Source organism: Tenrec ecaudatus, chromosome 4 (assembly GCF_050624435.1).
Source record: "Tenrec ecaudatus isolate mTenEca1 chromosome 4, mTenEca1.hap1, whole genome shotgun sequence".
NCBI lineage: Eukaryota > Metazoa > Chordata > Mammalia > Afrosoricida > Tenrecidae > Tenrec > Tenrec ecaudatus.
Genome location: NC_134533.1, coordinates 72072561 through 72090218, shown reverse-complemented (window position 1 = coordinate 72090218; position 17658 = coordinate 72072561). Strand labels below are relative to the sequence as shown.

Below are 17658 nucleotides of genomic sequence, written 5' to 3'. Positions count from 1 at the left end.
ACAGGTCCACCAGCAGTGGACAAGAGTTCCCATCTCTCCACAGCCCCTCCAACACTTGTTACTTTCTGATTTTTTTTTAAATTTGAGCTATCTTTGAGGGTGTTCAAGTCGGCTTATACTCGAGTCTATACGGTATCTAGTTTGACTGCCTTACCCATTTGTTGAAGTCTGCCTGATTGTCCTCGAATTTGCTGGTATGATTCTCCGCCTCTTTGACTCTGTTGGTGAAGTCCATTTCTTTTGCTTTTGTTTTTGCTTCTGTACCTCATCTATTAGTTCTAGTGTTTTCCTTTGGTGTATGAACCTTATCCCCTTTATCATGGACTTCATCTCTTGTCATTGCTTCCTTTTTCTGCATCGCTTCCCTCATATCCTGTATTGATCCAAGCAGCATTCTGAAGATTTCTTTTTGTGGTAGATCAACATCTGATTCTTTTATGAGTGTCGTTAGGTTTATGACTACCTTCCCTGATGTGTTTTGTTTTTCTTGCTTTTGTTGTTGTTGAGGGTGTGAGGTATGTTGTTTTCTGCATGTTGGTTTTGGAAGAACTCAACACCATATTCCCAGGGGAATGAGGGGCCCTGAGCTCTTTTCCTGTGAGACTAGTAAAGGTAGTTTTGGGAAATACCTGTGACCTATTATGGTGGTGGGTTGGACTATTGTGTAGGTGAGGTGCCTTGGCAATTCAGTGGCCAATGGGGGGCGTGGGGGCTCAGAGGGTGGGCTGAGGCCAGAGAAACTGGTAGAGCCAGTTTTGGTTTTGGTCCGTGGCTTTCAGCTGCTGTTGGCTTCTCCTGTTTTGTTATGTTAAAAACCTAGACTGTGCTCTGCGGAACTGAGTTCTGCCGTGTTAATGATAAGCTAATGGTCCAGGTTTCTGGTGACTTACATTCAAAGTTACACAAAGGAACACAGTCTGGGATTGAAAGCATTTTTTTTTTTTAATAATGGGCCTGTGATGCCTCGCTGTCCCATGGGAAGGGGTACCAGATTAGCCGAGTGGGTTTGGGGCTGACTGGATCTGAATTCTCCCCTGACTGCACTCCTGTGCCAATCCCAGCTCTTTACTGCATGGCTCTGCAAGCTGTACTCCAGGAATTTGAGTTGTATCAGTGGTGAATATCCCAGGGGCTCTTCAATTGCTGAAAATTAGTGTCTAATTACCTGGCAGGTGTGAAGCTGGGGAAAGAGGAAAGAGGATGGCTGATGTAGTCACTCTGTTCCTGGTTGGGGAGGGCAGAGGCAAAGCCAGAGAATGCAGGAGCGGGGAGGATAGCAGAGAGGGGGACTCTGGTTTGAGGTCATGCGGCTAGTTCTCAGAGACTCTCTGTGAGCCTGGAATTATGACCACCTGTAGACAGCAGCCTGGGAAACTTACTGCTCACTGTGGGTCTCGGATTTGGGGCACAAGAAGGAGTGGCAGATACCATCCTGCTGGACCTGGTGAGGGATTAGCGGAGTCCTCAGGCAGACACAGTGACCTTAGAGCATTTCAGTGAGTTCTCAAATTGCGCCCTCAGTGAAAATCGCAGGGGGGGGGGGGGGGGTCTGAACCTGACCCTAGTACACTGAGTCTATTTTTAGCACCCAGATTCCCAATATTGGCCTCCTTACCTCTTAATTTTATGATCTAACAACAGGAACACTGGGCAGATGATTCTACCTAGATGTCTTCTTCCAATTGTTGTCATTTTTGAGCCCATTGTTTTAGCCACTGTGTCAACTCAACTTGGCAAAGGCCTTCCTCATTTTCACGGCCTCTCTGCTTTAAAGTGCATGTGTTTTTCTATTCTTCTCCAGGCTATCCAACGTTTGTTGTGACCCACACACATCAATTGAGTTTGCATAGTCAATGAAGCACAAGTAAACATCTTTCTAGTATTCTCTGCTTTCAGCCAAGATCCATCTGGTATCAGCAATTGTGTTAGACCTGGTTGCCTAGAGAAACAAATCCAGTGACACTAATCTATGTATAAGAAAGAGCTTTCTCCAGGGCAACAGATGTACAAATGTGCTTGACACAATGTATGGATGTACGGATTGGGATAAGAGTTATATGAACCCCCAATAAAATATTTTTTTTTATTTATGGAAGTCTAGACAAAGACATGTACATGCAAACATATATATGAGGATGGGGAAATAGATCTAAGTGTCTACATTTATAGGTTTAGTATTAAGGTGGCGGAAGGACCTTGGGCCTCTACTCAAGCACTCCCTCAATGCATGAATACTTTCTTTTATTAAATTGGCACTCTATGATGCTCACTCTCCCGACACAACTGCTGAAGCCAAAGCGGGTGAACAAGCAAATGTGATAAAGAAAGCTGATGGTGCCCGGCTATCAAAAGAGATAGTGACTGGGGTCTTAAAGGCTTGAAAATAAACAAGCGGCCATCTAGCTCAGAAGCAACAAAGCCCACATGGAAGAACACACCAGCCTGTGTGATCAAGTGGTCCTGAAGGGATCAGTTATCAGGTATCAAAGAACAAAAAATCATATCATTGGCTGCACACCTCCATGATAGGATCGCTGAAGACAAATGGGTGCATACGCAAATGTGGTGAAGAAAGCTGATGGTGCCCAGCTATCAAAAGAGATAGTGTCTGGGGTCTTAAAGGCTTGAAGGTGAACAAGCGGCCATCTAGCTCAGAAGTAAAAAAGCTCACATGGAAGAAGTACACCAGCCAGTGCGATCATGAGGTGCCAAAGGAACCAGGTATAAGGCATCGTGCAAAAAAAAAAAAAAGGTATATGTATATGTATATATATATGAGTGTATGTGTGTACATATATATATATCATATTGAATGAAGGGGGATGAGCAGAGTGGAGACCCAAGGCTCAAGTGTCGGCCACTGGAGATCCCCTCATAGAGGGGTTTAGGAGAGGAGATGGGTCAGTCAGGGTACGAGGTAGTACCCATGAAGAACACAGCTTTCCCCCAGATCCTGGATGCTTCCTCCCCCCAACTACCATGATCCGAATTCTACCTTGCAGGACTGGATAGGGCAGAGGTTGTACACTGGTGCATATGGGGGCTGGAGGCACAGAGAATCCAGGGTGGATGATAACTTCAGGACCAAGGGTGTGAGGGGCGATGCTGGGAGAGTGGAGGGTGAGTGGGTTGGAAATGGGGAACTGATTACAAGGATCCACATGTGACCTCCTCCCTGGGAGATGGATGGCAGAGAAGGGGGGAAGGGAGACTCCGGATAGGGCAAGATATGACAAAATAACAATGTATAAATTACCAAGGGCACATGAGGTAGGGGGGAGCGGGGAGGGAGGGGAAAAAAAGAGGACCTGATGCAAAGGACTTAAGTGGAGAGCAAATGCTTTGAGAATGATTGGGGCAGGGAATGTGCGGATGTGCTTTATACAATTGATGTATGTATATGTATGGATTGTGATAAGAGTTGTATGAGCCCCTAATAAAATTTTCCTTTTTAAAAAGGAGAAAGAGCTTTCTCACTTCCATTGAGTCAATGCTGACTCAGAGCGACCCCCTGTGGGTTTCTGAGACTGTAACTGTTTACAGGAGTAGAAATCCCAGGCTTTCTCCTGAGGAGCTTCTGGTGGTTTTGAATTGCCAACCATGCGGATTGCAGTCCAACATGTAGCCACTACACTACCAGGGATTCTGAAAAGAGCTTCATTTCAAGAGATAATTATATATCCAGAAAGCAGCTCAGTCCAGTCCAACTCTAATCCATAAGTCCATGCTGGCGGATAAGGCCCCTCAAACGTATGCAGCCGCTTGCCAGTGACTCCGAATGGTGGACCGGGGAGCAGGTGCAAAGTCGTGCTAATCCAAAGTTGGTGGAAGCACGGCTGGGTGATGACAGCTCAGAGTCAGGTGGCCCACATGGAGCACCCCTTGCAGCATGCAGGGTTCCAACAGGTAGGAAGGAAGTCAGAGGGACAGAGAGAGGAAGCTCCCAGAGTTTCTCACGCTCACACCAAAGGCCACACCTCCAAAGAGATGTCATCAAGCTACCACTTGATTGACAGGTTTGGTTCCACCACTAACCAGGAGTGTCTAGTTTATATAAAATCATCCAACTACCTCAGTGTCTGGGTACATTAGAGAAACAAATCCACAGAAACTCATATGTATAAGAGAGAGTTTTATATAAAGGATAAGTGTACATAAAAAAAATCCCAACCCAGTGCTAAGTCCAACATTAGCACATATGTCAGACACCAATCCACAAGTCTTCCTCCATCTTACAAAACACACCCAATGATGCTGACTGCAGGAAGAAAGCTCAATCAGTGAACACGTAAGCATCTCAGTGCTAGCAGGATTCTCCACACAGCTGCTCCAGCACCCTGGGCTGCATCGGGGTAGGTCCATGTGCTTCTCCTTGGGGATGTCTTGCAGGAAGTGAGCCTTGACAGCTGAAGCAGGGAACTGGCTAAGGCAGCTGCACCCTGGTCCAACCATCAGAAAACAAGAGACCCAAGAACTCAAAAGGCAAGGCTCACTGAGCCATTTATCGCTCGGCTCTTCAATTAACCCCACTTGTGTTTATCAGCCAAATTGGCACAATAAACTTTAACTATCTCACACAGTAATATTATCCCTTTTTCCACGTCCTTTTCTAAATCTGACCTGCTTTCCAGCAGCTCCCTGCCAATGTACTGCTAGAACCGTTGTTGAATGATCTTCAGCAAAATTTTACGTAGTTACTTGCCCCTGGTAAACAGTAATAAACTTTTGTCTCTATGTAGTTTCCTAATGCTAAATATTTCATCTAAATGGTGTCATGCATACTGTCTACACTCTCCTGCACCTTGGTGCTTTTTTAGTAAATCAACTGCTTATCGAGGTAAAAATTAAAGATGGAATTATGTGGAGGAGAACAACAGCAAGAATATTTGTCTCTCGCAGCTGACATATTTCACTGTCAGCATAATGTTCTTATAGTTCATCAATGTCATAGCATGTCTCAGAGCTTCATTTCTCTTTATGCTTTCATTTTTCTTTATGTAGTCCAATGTGTGTGTATACACCACATTTGCGTGTGTTGAATTTAAAAAAAAATCATTTTATTAGGGGCTCATACAACTCTTATCACAATCCATCCATCCATTGTGTCAAGCACATTTGTACATTTGTTGCCATCATCATTCTCAAAGCATTTGCTTTCTACTTGAGCCTTTGGTCTCAGCTCCTTATTGTTCCCCCTCCCTCATGAACCCTTGATAATTTACAAATTGTCATTATTTTGTCATACCTTACACTGTCTGATGTCTCTTTTCACCCACTTTTCTGTTGTCCATCCCACAGGGAGGAGGTTATATGTAGAGTCTTGTAATCGGTTCCCCCACCTACCCCACCCTCCCTCCATCCTCCCGATATCGCCACTCTCACCACTGGTCCTGAAGGGATCATCTGTCCTGAATTCCCTATATTTCCGGTTCCTTGGTGTACTAGTGTACATCCTCTGGCCTAGAGGGATTTGTAAGGTAGAATTAGGATCATGATCGTGGGGGATTGCGGGGAGGAAGCATTTAAGAACTAGAGGAAAGTTGTATGTTTCATCGTTGCTACACTGCACCCTGACTGGCTTGTCTCCTCCCTGAGACCCTTCTGTAAGGGATGTCCAGTTGCTTACAGATGGGCTTTGGGTCCCCAATCTGCACTCCCCCTCATTCATAATGATATGATTTTTTGTTCTTTGATGCCCAATACCTGATCTCTTTAGCACTTCATGATCACATAGGCTGATGAGCTACTTCCATGTGGCCTTTCTTCCTTCTGAGCTAGATGGCCGCTTGTTTACCTACAAGCCTTTAAGACCCCAGATGCTATATCTTTTGATAGCCGGGTACCATCAGCTTTATTCACCACCTTTGCTTATGCACACTTTAATCTTCAGCAATCATGTCGGAGAGGTAAGCATCATGAAATGCCAGTTTCATAGAACAGACTATTCTTGCATTGAGGACATACTTGAGTGGAGGCCCAATGTCCATCTGCCACCTTAATACTAAATCTGTAAATATGTGCACATAGATCTATTTCCCCATCATCATATATAAACATACTTACATATGTACATGCCTGTATTTAGACCTCTACAAATGCCCTTTGCCTCCTAGTTCTTTCCTCTACTTCCTTTTACTTTCCTCTTATCCCACTATCATGTTCAGCCTTCATTTGGGTTACAGGAATTCCTGTATTGCCCTTGATCTATCTCTGCTATATTGCCCTTGATCTATCCCTACTAGGCCTCTTGCACCCTCCTCGCCACTCATTTTGGATCACTTGTTGTTCCCTTGTCCTTCGGTTGGTCAACACCACTTCTTTTTTTGTTCATTCATTCATCTGTTGTTGGGTTCTGAGGCTGTGCCTTGGTCACCTAGGGCCGCTATTACAAAAGACCACAAAGTAAGTGGCTTTAAAGAATAGAAATTGATTTTCTCACATTTTTGGTGGCTGAAAATCCAAATCAGGGTTGGAACCATACTGACTCCTGTAATGTCTCTCCTCATTTCTTTTGGCTACCACAGTCCTTGACATGCCCTTGGTTCTTATAGATTAATCTGCCTTAGCCACTGTATGGCCTTTCTTCCTGTTCATCTGCTCTTCATGTTGGTTTCCTCTTTTTATAAAACACCACTCAAAAGGGCTTAGCTTTAGGACCCACCCTATTTTAGTATGAATTTATTAATGTCACAAAAGCTCTATTTTTTTAATCATCTTATTCGGGGCTCTTACAGCTCTTATCACAATCCATACATCCATTGTGTCAAGCACATTTGTACATATGTTGCCATCATCATTTTGAAAACATTTTCTTTCAACTTGAGCCCTTGGTATCAGCTCCTCCTTTTTCCACTCCCACCCCTTCCCTCCCTCACTCACTAACCCTTGATAATTCATAAATTATTATTATTTTTTCATATCTTACACTGAACAATGTCTCCCTTTACCCACTTTTCTGTTATCCATCCCCCAAGGAGGGTGTTATATGTAGATCATTGTGATCCGTTGCTCCTTTCTCCCCTCACCTTCCCCTTCACCTCCTGGTATCACTACTCTCATTGTTGGTCCTAAGGCATTTATCTGTCCTGGATTCCCTTTGTTTCCAGCTCTTATCTGTACCCATATACATGCTCTGGTCTAGCCAGATTTGTAAGGTAGAATGGGGATCATGATAGTGGGGTGGGTGCGGGGAGGAAGCATTAAAGAACTAGAGGAAGTTTGTATGTTTCATCAGTGTTATACTGTGCTCTGACTGGCTCATCTCTTCCTTGTGACCCTTTTGTAAGGGGATGTCTAATTGTTTACAGATGGGCTTTGGGTCTCCACTCCACAAGCCCCTGCATTCACATTGATAGGATTTTTTGTTCTGCGTCTTTGATGCCTGATACCTGATCCCATCAATACCTCATGATCACCCAGGCTGGTGTACTTCTTCCATGTGGACTTTGTTGCTTCTCAGCTAGATAGTCACTTGTTTGTCTTCAAGCCTTTAAGACCCCAAATGTGACATTTTTTGATAGCCGGGCACTATCAGCTTTTTCCACCACCTTTGCTTATGCACCTATTTTGTTTTTTGCGATCATATCGGGAAGGTGAGCATCACAAAATGCCAGGTTATTAGAACAAAGTGGTCTTGAATTGAGGGAGTACTTAAAGTAGAGGCCCAGTGTCCATCTGCTACCTTGATACTTAACATATAAATATATATACATAGATCTATTTCCCTATCATTATATATAAATATATTTATATATGTACATACCTGTATTTAGACCTCTGTAAATGCCCTTTGCCTCCTAGTGCTTTCCTCTATTTCCTTTTACTTTCCTCTTGTCCCACTCTCATACTCAGCCTTCATTTGGGTTTCAGGAATTCCTTTCAGCTACATTGCCCTTGATCAGGCCCCACCAGGCATCCTATGCCCTCCTCACCATCGATTTTAGATCACTTGTTTTTCCCTTGTTCCTGGGTTGGTTGACACCCCCCTCCCCACCTCCACTTCTCCCATGTCCCCCTGGAACCGTTGGTCCCAGGTTTTCTTCACTGGATTGTTTATCCCACCTTTATTATTTGGATAGACATGCAGGGACAATAATAAGGACAAAAACAAGACGGAGCAAAATAAAACCAAAAACATATAAATAGTTCCAGGTCTGTTTGTTGACCTTTAGGAGTATTTTACAGTTGAGTCTAATGGGGTGCCACCCCCTGGCCCCAAAGTCTATTTTTATTATTTTCCAGGGCCTTCATTGCTTTGCTACCCTTACTGCTTTGTTGCATGCTCTGAGTGCTTTGCCCTGGTATGGTGGGGTCGGATTGGCACTCTTCCCACACTGTGTCTCCAGCGCAAAGCTCTATTTCTCAGCAGGGTCACATGCACAGGCACAGCTCAGTTCTCATGTGGTCAGCAACAGGGTGGACATGAACTGCTGAAATAGGGGAAGTTGGAACCTGCTTCCATTAGAGAAGGAGGGCTCCACCCCAGGCTGACCAGGATGTGATGGGGCAGCCATGTATCTTTCTACCAGGAGGGATTGATGCTGAGCTTGTACCTCACTCTACCCCCACCACCATCAAGAAGTGGGGTTCAAACTCAATTAAACTCCCAAAGGACATTAATATTTGGTCCCTTCCAGGAATTACACAGATTAAAAAAGAATCAGATGAGAGTTACAATGGGATGAATTTACAAGACACTCTCTGCCCGTCCCACCACCCACCAGGCAGACTGGAAGTAAAATTTATCCCCAGAAAAATAAATAGAGCAGGTACACACCAGAGAGGATGAAGTATCCCTTACGGTTGTAACTAAGATGCACCACTCTCATGGTACCCTGAGGAAGTGCATTCGCGAGGAGGCTCCAGCAACTAGTAATGAGGGGCTTCACACTGGGTGCTTAAATTCATGAGCATCGTCATTTTAAATAAGTTTTACAAACAAGCCATTTTTAGTGCATTAGTTTCCATGTATGACCCCTCCACCTATTGAAGAAACCTGTATTTAATCATTTTTTGGTTGATACCTTCATTTTTAACACAAACACACACACATATCCATATTGTCACCCTTTGCAAAGAAATGATAGCATACTGTTCACACTCTTCTGCACCTTGATGTTTTTCAGTTAATCAACAGTTGATTAAAAATTAAAGATGGAATTCTATGAAGGAGAACAACAACAAGAATTGTTCCCATTGATGGGCTTTAGATGGGAGCATGCATAGTTCCCTGGCGGTTTCAGGTGGGAAGGCAGAGTATGTGCGTGAAGATGTTGGCATGTGGGTGTGTGGGGGATGAGACTCTGTAGCTGCTTTCTGTTGATTTGCTGAGGCAGCATTAGGAAGAGGTAGCGGTGGGCTGAGTTGAGAAGGGACGAGATGAAAGCCCATCTGGTACTGGAGGAAAGGGAGTAAGCTTAGGACATAGTGAACGAGTGAGGGGCCACTCGAGGTTAGCTGTATCATCGGGGAAGTCCCCTATGCTAAAATCAAATAAAGTATACTTACCTAAGGAAAACATTTGCTTAAAATTCATCTCATTTTTTACCTGAGAGTGTGATGTACCTTAGAGCACATCCCGAATCATACTAGACCAAGGTGAGATCAATGGGTCTCATCTTCTCATTCTAAACAATGACGTTTTTTGGTTGTGTTTATTTTTTTTTAAGTGTTGGAATAATGACATAAACCCATTTGCTTGGCAAGCATCAAACATCTAGGTTTGGGGCTTGTTTGTTTTTTCTTTCATCTAATCAGCTATCTGCTCCCATCAAGTTCTTGTCAAGACAACAGACACAGACAGCTAAAAGACATAAGACTTCCACCATCTATGAAGCACATGTGTTAGGAGTCTGTGGTTGTTAGTTATTGTTACACGGTAGGAGCTTGTGTCTTCTCATGATCTGGAAAGTATGCCAGCGTATTTCAATTACCCGCAAGGTCACCCGTGGTAGACAGGTGTCAGCAGGGCTTTCAGACTAAGTGCCGGCTAGGAAGAAGGAAGAGATGACCGCTTCTAAAACCGTAGCCACTGAAGACCTCCTCCGTAGTCGTGGGACATGGGCTGGGCTGGTGCCACGCGAGGAGCCCCCAGGTGGGAGAGCTCCTGCCGCACGACCCAAGCAAAGCTCCTCCTCAACGTAGCGTCAACCTCGACGCTGACGTGGGTGCAGCAAGTCTTTCTGGGACCTTCCTTTCTGACGGGCACCACTCAAATGAGGAGAAACTGCTCTAAATGGCCATTAATAATAAGAACTTAGAATTACAAAGTACGAATCTAAGAACACTGGAAGCCATCAAAAGTTAAATGGATGCATAAATCAATATACGACGCATTAGTGAGCTGAATTTGACAGGTATTTTCCATTTTGAAATAGACAATCGTATGGCCTGTTATGCCGGGGATGACAAATCGAAGAGTAATGACATCACATTCGAGGAGCCCTGGAGGGGTCGTGGTTATGCATTTGGTTTCTAACTGCAAGGTCAGCAGTTTAAAACCACTAGCTGCTCTGTGGGAGATCAGGCTCTGTACTCCCATAAAGAGTTACAGTCTCAGAAACCCACAGGGACAGCTCTGCCCTGTCCCTTAGGGTTGCTGTGAGTCAGAATCAATTCACTGGTAGTGACTCTGAGTTTTAAGTAGCAACCTCAAAAAAGAACATTTCATGGTCTACACGTATGTACAATTCTGTCAGTGACAGGGTACTATGCACACCTACAAGGAAGACCAGTGAGTACAAATGTCATTCAAATGTACACCTCAACCACCAAAGCCAAAAATGCATAAACTGAAGAACTCTACCAACCTCTGTAGTCAGATCTGAGGAGCTGCGGAATGACAAGAAAACATCATCCGTGAAGAGAGCAAAAGGTCGTTAAAAAGACAGGAAATATCCCTGCGGATCTCCAAAGAGACTGGAATTTGCTCTTGATCAAAAAGTAGCCAAGACAAATAGAAGGAAGGATGATGTGAAAGACCTGAACAGAACGTTTCAAAGGGCGGCGGGAGAAGGCAAAGTGAACTATCACAACGAAATGCGCAAAGATCTAGAGTTCGACAGTCAGAAAGGATTAGCACACTCGGCACATCTTAAATTGGAAGCATCGTAGTGCGACCTCCCTGAGACCAGAAAAACTAGATGGTGCCCGGCTACCACGTGGGCGGCTCTGATGACCACTGTGGAGCATCCTAGGCTAAGCAAGAACAAAATGTGAACTAATAAAAGCTTTGCTGATCTGACACAGACTGGTGGAACCCTGAGACTATGGTGCTTACAGGCCCCTAAGTCCGGAACGGAGCCCACCCCAGGAATCGCCTGTCAGCCACATGGACCTATAGTGTGAACAACAGCACCCTCGAGGCTGTGCTCCTCAGAATATTCACAATGGGAGACCAAAACAGAGCTCAGACATCAAGGAGGGTCAGGAAAGGAGGGTGAATGGAAACAGGGAATTCAGAGAAGAAGTGGGAAGCGTGCAGTTACGTGGAGGGGATTGCCACTGATGTCTTGAAATTTTTTAAAAGTGCAAATTGTTGAATGGAAAATGTATTTGCTCTGTAGGCTTCCCCTCCCCAACTACAGTGTAAAAACTGTTACCAAAAAAAACCCAACCCCAAAACAACTGTTACCCAGTAGGTACAAAAGTATTTAACTCTATTAAAAGACAGACATAAAACAAAATCATTTTCTTTCTCTCTATCTCTCCAAACTCACGCACATGTGCACGTGCACACGCACTCACACATGTGGATGCATGCACACACACACAAAATGCTCAGAAAAGTTTGGAAAGAAATGCACCAAACCAACGATAGTCATTATCTCAGTGGAGGAAAGGGAAAATAGGGGGAAGGGCTGGTGTGTAAAGAACGTTCACTTTTTATTCAATACAGCCCTGCACGGATTTATGTAGTTTGCAAAGAAGCTGGATCTATTTATTTGCTATGGCATTCTAATAAGTAGTTAGATGCTATGCATATTGGTGAAAAGAGTGAGGGGGACAGGCAGACCAGAGGACAGTGAGAAAGAGCAGGCCCCACGATCAGGGCATAGGCCTCCACCCCCTCATTCTTTCTACCAAGCCCTCCTGGGCCCCTCACTGCACAGCAGCGGTAGTGTATCACATTCATGGTTTTTAAATAAGAGCTTTTATGTAGCGAACTGAACCACTTGAGCAAACTTGTTAGCCCTCGAGATAAGTAGTTTTGCTATGCCCATGTTAGAGGGGACATAACTGAAAAGAACAGGGGCTCAGTCATTAGATGAAGTATCAGACCGGAGCCTAGCCCCAGATCCCACCTTTGTCACTTCTGTGATTTGGGGTGAGTCACTTTACTGCTCTAGATCTGTTTCTGCAACTGTGTAATAGTAGGATCGAGTCTGACCCTGCCTGTCTTTCCTGGCTGCTGTGAGGACCAGATGGGGAAAGAGAAATAAACATGTTTCACCGGTGGAAAATTTCTGCTGCCCGTGAGGGCTGTTAACAAAGTTGTTCTCATTACCAGCAGCTCCCTAGGTGAAGTGCAACACCCAGCCCCACCGAGGAAGCTGTTCTCGCTTGCTGGTGGAGGTAGGGTCCCAAAGGAGAGTCAACCTGAGGGAGAGGGTCCCAGGACGCCTGGCTGTATAAAGGGGATGTGAGCTTTAATGGGCTACAGCTCTGCTCTAACCTAGCTCTTCCCACCAAGGCCAAGTGTAGTGACTCCACAGGAAACACACAGGTGGACCAGGCCCAGCAGGTGAGGTGGGCAGGGGACTCTTGAAACCATCTCTGGATCTGGAGTAGATCCAAAGCTTTATTTTACAGATGGCTGAGTGGACCCCCCAGAGGTCCAAAGTCACACAGAAAGCAAATGGCAGAACTGGTCCCAGAGCCAGGTGACTTGGGTCTTGGGCTGGGCCTCAGACAGGTCTGCTCTCACGCACCATTTACCAGTTTTCTGTGACTCTCAACTTCATGTTGATGGGCGTGGCCACATCCTGGCAAGGTTGTATGATGGGATGAGGTACAGAAAGCTCAACATCAGGTTGGACCTACGAGTTATTGATTTTTCTGCCCTTCTTTCTCGCGCACCGGAGCCCCGATAGTATTGTCGGGTAAGTATTGGACTGCTGACCACAAAGTGGGTGGTTCAAACTCACCAACAGCTCTGAGGCAGAAAGATGAGGCTGTCTGCTACTCAGAGACCGTATCTAGTGTTGCTTGAGTCAGACTCGACCTCGTGGCCAGGGTTTTCTCCCCCAGCAGCACCGGAACTGCCATGTAGGTAAATCCAGCAGGGAGAAGGGTGTGAGGAAAGGGATGCCTGGGCAAGACTCTCAGTGAATACCCTAAGTGTTGAAAGATCACGTAATTCAAAATAAAATCAACTCTTCTGAGCCACAAAATAAATGTAAAGAAGCCCAAAATAATTTTTTCTTCCTTATGAAGCTACCTACTTTCAATGCTTTCAAAACTCTCTTAACAATGCTTTCAGGGGGAGGGAGCGGGAGGGAAAGAGGAACTGATACCACGGGCTCAAGTAGAAAGAAAACCTTTTGAAAAGGATGATGGCAACATAAGTACAAATGTGCCTGATACAATGGGTGGATGGATTGTTAGAAGCTTTAAGGGGTCCCAATAAAATGATTTATAATAAATAAATAAAATGCTTTCAAAGGATGAAATTGTAGGGTTTTCGGGGGTATTTGTTAGTTCTTATTTGCTGGTGCCCTGCGCCGTGCTCTGTTTGCTGTAGTGACTGTTAGTTGCCATTAAAAAAATGGCTCAGTACCTTTGGGGTGAGCACAGAGTCTCAATTGATCTGTCCTGGGGCCCCCACGTCAGTGAGACAGTCTGGGGTAGCTCCTGGGTTATGTCTGGCTCAAGGTAAGTTGATACACTGGCCCCACTGATGGCCCAATTTCCAATTCTGGGTCTGTCCCTTACTGCGTAGCCTTGGGCCACATTCCATTTCGGAATCTCCCTACTGTATCCCCGCCTGCATAATAAAAAGATGATAGGAAAGCGGAGGAGATAAGGCGGCATCACAGCGTTCTGATTCAGCAGCAAACAGAACTGCATCTGCTCCAGCCTCTGGACCTGGGAACCCTGACTTGCCAGGAGGTTGGTGGCGTAAGGCTTGGTCAAATAAACAGCTATCCGGCCTCCTAAGACCCACTAGTGCTCCCAGGGCACCCAGAGCAGGGCATCAGTGTGGTCAGAGTAATGCTTTATTGTCTCTCCGGTCACTGTTGTCTCGAGTTGATCTGCCTGTACTAGGTAAGTCCTATATTTCACTAGGTAGACTGCTCCTTTCCCTCTGTCACGTGGGGGGAGGAGCTGCCGTCTCAGTCCCACTTTGCGCACATTTGATTTGCCTCTGCTCTTAAGGTGTATCCCTCCTGATAGCCCGATGGAGCACGGACCCCTCCGCCCCGCAAGACTGTGGGAGATTTGCTTCTATCCTTGAGGGGCTTGGAAGTTAGGTCTTCAGCACGCGCGCACAGCTTCGAGAGTTGGGAGACTGTCGTGATGGGCAGACAATGACTGTTTGCGGTACACTCTCTCTATTCCCGTCAGCACTGCGGGCTCACAGGACGCTGTAGTCTGCCTTGTAGAAGCCCTCAGGCTAGCGCCCGGTCTCCTAGAGGTAGTCCCAGAATTCGGAAAATATCCCACGGGGAAAACTTGCCCTGCATTTAAGACCCCTCAAGTTCTTGATCGGTTTGGCAAGCAGTTTTTGACTTCCTGAAGCCTCGGTGGTTTTTCTCTCTCTCACCCAAGTTCCTCTGCCTGGGCCAAGTCCAGACCACTGGGTGGTCCCCCAAATCAACAAACATTCTTAGAGTAGGAAAGAGCTGGTAATTGTCAGCTCCCGTCAGAGGACTGCCCTACACAGTCGCCCTAATTGCTCTCATACTTCTCCAATTTCTTGTTTTGTTTTAATCATTTTATTAGGGTCTCACACAACTCTTTTTACAATCCGTACATACATCATTTGTGTCCAGCGCATTTGTACATATGTTGCCATCATCATTCTCAAAACACCTGCTTTCTACTTGAGCTCTTGGTATCGGCTCCTTATTTTCCCCTCCCTCCCCACTGCCCCCTCCCCCTGAACTCTTGATAATTTATAATGATTATTTTATCATATCTTACACCATCTGACATCTTCCTCACCCAGTTCTCCGCTGTACGTCTTCCAGGGAGGAGGTTACATGTAGACCTTGTCATCTGTTCCCCCTTTCTCCCTCCACCTTCCTGATATCGCCACTCTCACCACTGTTCCTGAGGGGCTCATCTGTCCTGGATTCCCCATATTTCCAGTTTCTATTCGTGCCAGTGTACATCTTCTGGTCCAGCTGGTTATGAATTGGGTAGAATTGGGACCATGATAGTGGGGGGGAGGAAGCATTCAAGAACTAGAGGAAAATGGTATGTTTCATCATTGCTACACTGCACTCTGACTGGTTCGTCACCTCCCCACAGCCCTTCTGCAAGGAAGAAGCACACCAGCCTACCCCGACGCGAACACTGAAGACAAAGCGGGTGCCTGGGCAAGTGCGGTGAAGAAAGCTGATGGTACCCAGCTATCAAAATATACAGAATCTGGGGTCCCATAGGCTGGAAAATAAGCAAGGGGCCATCTAACTGAAAAACAACAAAACCCACATGGAAAATGCACACCAGCCTGTGAGATGACAAGGCGTCGAAGGGATCAGGTATCAGGCATCAAAGACAAAAAAAAAATCATAGCATTGTGAATAAGGGGTAGAGCAGAGTGGGGACCCAGGGCCCATCTGGGGGAATTTGGACATCCAATTTCTTTTAACACATGACTTGGGTCATTTTTCATCCAGGTTATCCTAGTAGCTGCCATGTCCTGTTATATCTTATTCTGGAGCGAGAGTCCAGACATGTCATTTAAATAGAGTCCATAGGAGCCACAGTGGACAGATGCAGGAAGATGACACGGGTGTGAGCTGCCGCAGGCTGCAGCAACCTGGGAGAAAGCAGCTATTCCAAACCAAGTAGACATAAGTGCTTAGGGATTTGGTCTGAGGAATCTGACACTCCAAAGCAGCCCGTGTGGGACCAGCTGAAGCCTTTCCAGGGCACTTTTTACAGTCCCAATTCCAGAATCATAATAAACGGTTTCCATCTGGTTTTCCCAGTAAAAATGTAAAGTCTAAGGAAAACAAGATGTCTGCCTGCCTTCTCCACTTTCATCACTGATTCACCCACCACCGAGTCCCAGTCTGTAAGTGGCCGTTCCATGTGACAGAAGCAGAAGAGTGGGCAGTGCAGGTTCGAGTGGTGAAGGCAATATCACAGTCTATTGTCAATCCTCCGAGACGGTAGTCGATAATGATGGTTCTGTGAATTATTCAGTAGTCCCTGGTATTGAATTCTCATTCCCAAATCCTTGGAATTGCAGGTGCTCCTAGTGCCCAGACCTCCCAGCCACCCATCTCCCAGAAATTCAGCTCTGTCTTGCCATGGAGACCACAAACTGTAACGGATCAGTGGATGCCTCACCTGTGTTCTACCTGGTGGGCATCCCTTCTCTGCCACAGTCCTTCTTCCTCCCTGTGTTTTTTATTTTTCTCCTCTTCTACCTGCTCATCCTCATGGGTAACGCCCTGATCCTGCTGGCTGTGGCGGCCGAGCCCCGCCTGCACACACCCATGTACTTCTTCCTGCTCAACCTCTCCACCCTGGACATCCTCTTCACCACAACCACTGTCCCCAAGATGCTGTCCCTATTCCTGCTTGGGGACCACTTCCTCAGCTTTCCTTCCTGCTTACTGCAGATGTACCTCTTTCAAAGCTTTACCTGCTCAGAGGCCTTCATCCTGGTGGTCATGGCCTACGACCGCTATGTGGCCATCTGCCGCCCACTGCACTACCCTGTCCACATGACCCCGCAGACCAATGCTGCGCTGGCAGCGAGTGCCTGGCTCACCGCCCTCCTCCTGCCCATCCCAGCAGTCGTGAAAACATCGCAGATGGCATATAACAGCATTGCCCACATTTACCACTGCTTCTGTGACCACTTGTCTCTGGTCCAAGCCTCCTGCTCTGACACCACCCCCCAGACCCTCATGGGCTTCTGCATTGCCATGGTGGTGTCTTTCCTGCCCCTGCTCCTGGTGCTTCTCTCCTATGCCCGCATCCTGGCCTCGGTCCTTCGCATCAAGTCCCGAGAAGGGCGCTCAAAAGCCTTCTCCACCTGCAGTTCCCACCTCCTGGTGGTCGGCACCTACTACACATCCATCGCCATAGCCTACGTGGCCTACAGGGCCGAGCTGCCCCTCGACTTCCACATCATGGGCAATGTTGCGTATGCCATTCTCACCCCTATCCTCAACCCCCTCATCTACACCCTGAGGAACAAGGATGTCAAAGCTGCCATCATCAAAATCATATGTTTTAAGACTCAGGCTGGGATAGGAGCTGTTGCCTAGAGATGCAAATAATTATGCATCTAAGCCATTAATTGACATGCCTAGCAGAATATGAGCTCAGTAAAACTTTGAATGGATAAATTAATTGATACTGAGGGTTTAAAAATTCAGTTAGGCAGATAATTACAATGGCCTTTCCTATCCCACTGGTTCAATGGAATAACACTAAGATTCTAAAGCGAATTGTGTGAAAAATTCCTATTCA

General features: G+C 46.0%; 1 protein-coding gene across 1 annotated transcript; it reads left to right on the top strand.

Annotated features, from left to right (window-relative positions):
• Positions 1-16484: 16484 nt before the first annotated feature.
• LOC142445918 (olfactory receptor 2AT4) lies at positions 16485-17453 on the top strand. The gene has a single exon (XM_075547781.1). It carries the CDS (start codon positions 16485-16487, stop codon positions 17451-17453), a length of 969 nt encoding a protein of 322 aa, XP_075403896.1.
• Positions 17454-17658: the final 205 nt, after the last annotated feature.

What these genes read in the sequence shown, in the direction of transcription:
- LOC142445918 (XM_075547781.1), top strand. Translation starts at nt 16,485, where the DNA reads ATGGAGACCACAAACTGTAACGGATCAGTGGATGCCTCACCTGTGTTC.